The following is a 3,740-nucleotide window of genomic DNA, read 5'->3' on the forward strand; positions in this document are numbered from 1 at the left end:
AAGTTTGCCAAGTTGTTGTTTCACAATGTTTCTTTAGGTCTGGTCAGTGATGTCAAAAAACAAGTTAGTTTTGTTGGTGCCACCGACATAGGGCTGATTAATTTCAGTGCTAAATATAGGTGAGAAATCCCAACCCTTCCATCCGTAAATATGGATCATTCAAAGACAATAATAATCCATGAGTTAGCCAGGCTTTTAGTTTTTGATATAGAGATAACAGATTTCTGGCAAAAAAAAAAAAAATCAACACCCATAATTCAATTCTGCTGTCTATATTTATCAAACCAGTTTGCTTAAGAAATTGTTTTATGTGGGAAGTTGATACGTCCAAAATCATGCAAATAGAAGTATAATCTGATTGATAAAAAAGTGCAGAGCAACTGATATCTTAAATATTAATTGTTCACATTATTTGAATTTTAGGAACTATAAAGTCATGAATTCAGATATTATGCAAAGGTTTGTCAGTCTAACTCAAAACTTAAGACTACTGTGCAAGTCACCTTTACATACACACATGCATGCACACACATATGCACACACTTTCGCTTTTTAACAGTTTCTTGTGGAGATGTCTATTGTGCACTTTTTGCAGAACACTGATTAATTTTCAAGAATTCGATGAAATTTCCAAAAAATAATCTCATGCTGAATTTAGGCCAATTTCCCTTTAGAACAAGTAGGCCGGGGTTACCGTAACAAGCACTGAACCAATAAGGGGTCAAATTGTGGGAGTTCCAGTTAAGTCCATAATTACTTTGCCCAGTGCTTGGTTAATACACATTTAGTCAATCAATCAAGCTGCATTTTTTGTAGCGCTTTTCTAGCTGCAACAGCCACTCAAAGCGCTTTCAATTACTTTACAAACTTCTCCGGAGACTTTTGGGTAACATGTACTTATGATAAACTAAGTCAATGATTTCAACATGAACCAAGGTAGCCAAGAATGAACTCGCCATTCGGAACATTTATGGCTGTCTACTGACACCAAGTGGACATTCATCAGAACAAGGCCTACTTGGATTTTTTTTTCTTTTCAGTTTCTCAATTTATTTATATGACATGTAAACATTTCATTCCACTTTTTTCCAACACCAAGACAGAAAATACTAAACAATCTCTTAAGTCTTAGAAATTAAAATGATATGAAATCAAATTTGGCACAGCCAAGTCCACAAGTATCGGTTCAGGAGATCGCTTTAGTATGACCAGTCAAATGATGTTGACTATTGATATATTCCAAAAGCATAAGCTTCAATTTTCCAAAATAAAAAAAACAACTCATCAAACAGTAGTATCTATGCAATCACAGGACAACTCTGAAGGTAAGGACAGCAAAGGAAAGATAAATTAGCTCGATACTGGCAATTTACAAATGACAAACGGGTAACAAAACTAAGAAAACATTCAGACAACTTTGGAGTCCATGGCATTCCCACACAGTTCAGAGACATCTACAGCCAACATGTCTTTATGTCCTTAGCTACTACTGTCACAAAGAGGGCAGTCATCAGATTCCTCATAGGTCACATTTCCTAAAAAAAATCTCACCTTTGCAATGAGGTAAATTGTGTGTTGGTTAGTAATGGGGGGAAAAAAACCTGAACAATGACTGGGGAAAACCAGTACAAAGGCATAGGCAACTATGTGCCATGAGCTGCCAGAAGTATACAGGTTTTCTTTCCAACCAGTACCTATGCCAGGTGATTTCACCGTTTAAGACCTTCATTCAAAGAGGACATGACAATCAATGAAATCATGGTGTAGCGATTAAATGGGTGGAAAACCTGTATACTCCTGTCATCCCACAGCACATGGCTGCCTATGTCTGCCCTCACATATATCACAGAGCCTTTTCTCCTTTCTCCAGCCAGGTTCTCTATGAGTCAGGGTAAAAGACCTTGATGTGAATGGCTGAGTTGTTGCGTGTGCGCGTCATGGGCTCCCCGGCCTCTTCCGGATCTTCGGGCTCCAGATCATCCACCAGCTCCACCGTGGAGGTGTTGGCTGCCAGCTGTAGCGCCCCCTGGCTGCTGGCCTGGAGCTGCAGGGCAATGTTGATGGCCCTGTTGATGGCCAGGCCCAAGCCGTGGACGCAGATCTCCCGGTGACCTCCGCCTTCCAACAGCTTCTGGCAGCGTGCCAGCTGGGCCCGGAAATCTGTCTTCATGTTGACGTAGACATCGTTCCGCCGCTTGGGGAGTTTTCGGGGGAGGCGTTTACGGAGGGTATACTCCACGGGGTCCATCTCCACAGCTGGGGAGCTGGCGTCCGCAGGCGTCTGGCCTGTCTGGGGGATGGAGGCCGTAACCGGACTGCGTGGCTCTGTCATTTCTCTCTGTGTTTGTTAACTGAAGCATAAGGTAGGTAATTTGATTAGAAAACGTGACCAATAAATAAATAAACAAGCAGGAACATGGCCCCAATCCAAAATAAAATCTACACACGTCAAGGCACAATCTGTAATCAAAAGGGTAGCCCCACTATCAAAATGTCTAAAAACAGGATTGGAACCTGCTATTGTTCCCAACTTGATTGACAGGTTCCTTATTGCAAGGACTTACAGTTGACAAGAACTAAATGTTTTCTGATGCTGTTAAAGGTTTGTTTACATGGGTAGTGTTTGTAAATAGGCCAATGTTTTCAATTACGAAAGACAAAATACTTATTACAAAATACTATTACACGAACGCTTCAATTATAGCTGTATGAATATACCTCAAATTTAGTTATATGGCCAAAAACCACAGGTTGGGCGTTTAATGTAAAGCGTGTTGCATCACATTTAATGAGGTGACTGATCAGCACGTTAAACCGAAGTTACGATTCCATGCTACTTCTGATGCCCACATTCGCAGACTGAGAATAAATGTCTGGGTCTACGTAAAGCTCAAAGTAAAAACGGCTGAGCACAGCCGCAGCAATGGTTAATCAAATATTAACATCACTAAAAGCATTAATCTGGCCATCGCAGATCTAATAAGGTAAAACCCTGACCGGCCGGTCATTACAGATGGAACATTTTACCTTTTGAAATTTTCTTTTAAGTGAAAATTTAGCGTTTTCTGGCTTCTAATTCCCGGTATGCATACTGCTCTCGTCCACGATAAGGAAAACGCAACGGGTGTTTACGATCTATACCCCGGAAGTAATCTCACACAAAGACGACCGAAGAAGAATTAAACGTATTACTTCCTTCTTATGCCCCCGTACGGTGAGGATATTATCCGTATCAGTCTAATTTATTACTTTTAACGTGTTGACAGTTTTATACATTATAGATCTCGTGTGATAATTCAGAACATACATACACGTACATTGTTTGTATGAGTACTTTGCCTTGTCGCCGATGTTTTTTTAAATAAACTTTATTTACACAATGGAAGTTACATTTTACCCTTTTAGTGTCCAACAGCAGTAAGGCAATATATGCTCGAGGTAGAGCACCGATCATCACACGTAAAAAATAATACATAAAAACATAAAGAATTAGAAATAAAAAGCAAATTTAAATTAAACAAACTACTAATCAAATTTACCACACAAGGCGCTAGTTTCCACAGACTCCATGTTTGTGCAGTATTTTAGTCTGTCCAGGTAGGATTTTAAGTAGGATATGAACACAATAAGGCCTGGTTTCTGTTTTGCAAATTTGCTGGTGTGGAATTTTGCTAATAAGGAAACAAGAATAATAACATACATTTTCTTGACAGGCATTTCATCAGCAATAAACAAACAAA

The 3,740-nt window shown here is 39.5% G+C and overlaps 1 protein-coding gene across 1 annotated transcript; it reads right to left on the minus strand.

Moving 5' to 3' along the window:
• Positions 1-1,009: 1,009 nt before the first annotated feature.
• On the minus strand, positions 1,010-3,130 carry pop7 (POP7 homolog, ribonuclease P/MRP subunit). Its single transcript, XM_056300638.1, has 2 exons — positions 3,028-3,130; positions 1,010-2,351 (listed from the first exon to the last, which is right to left on the minus strand). Exon 2 carries the CDS (start codon positions 2,330-2,332, stop codon positions 1,880-1,882), a length of 453 nt encoding a protein of 150 aa, XP_056156613.1. The 5' UTR covers positions 2,333-2,351; positions 3,028-3,130; the 3' UTR covers positions 1,010-1,879.
• Between the last annotated feature and the right edge of the window lie 610 nt (positions 3,131-3,740).

The sequence above is a fragment of the Lampris incognitus genome, chromosome 20, assembly GCF_029633865.1.
Source record: "Lampris incognitus isolate fLamInc1 chromosome 20, fLamInc1.hap2, whole genome shotgun sequence".
NCBI classification, from domain to species: domain Eukaryota; kingdom Metazoa; phylum Chordata; class Actinopteri; order Lampriformes; family Lampridae; genus Lampris; species Lampris incognitus.

What these genes read in the sequence shown, in the direction of transcription:
- pop7 (XM_056300638.1), bottom strand. Translation starts at nt 2,332, where the DNA reads ATGACAGAGCCACGCAGTCCGGTTACGGCCTCCATCCCCCAGACAGGC.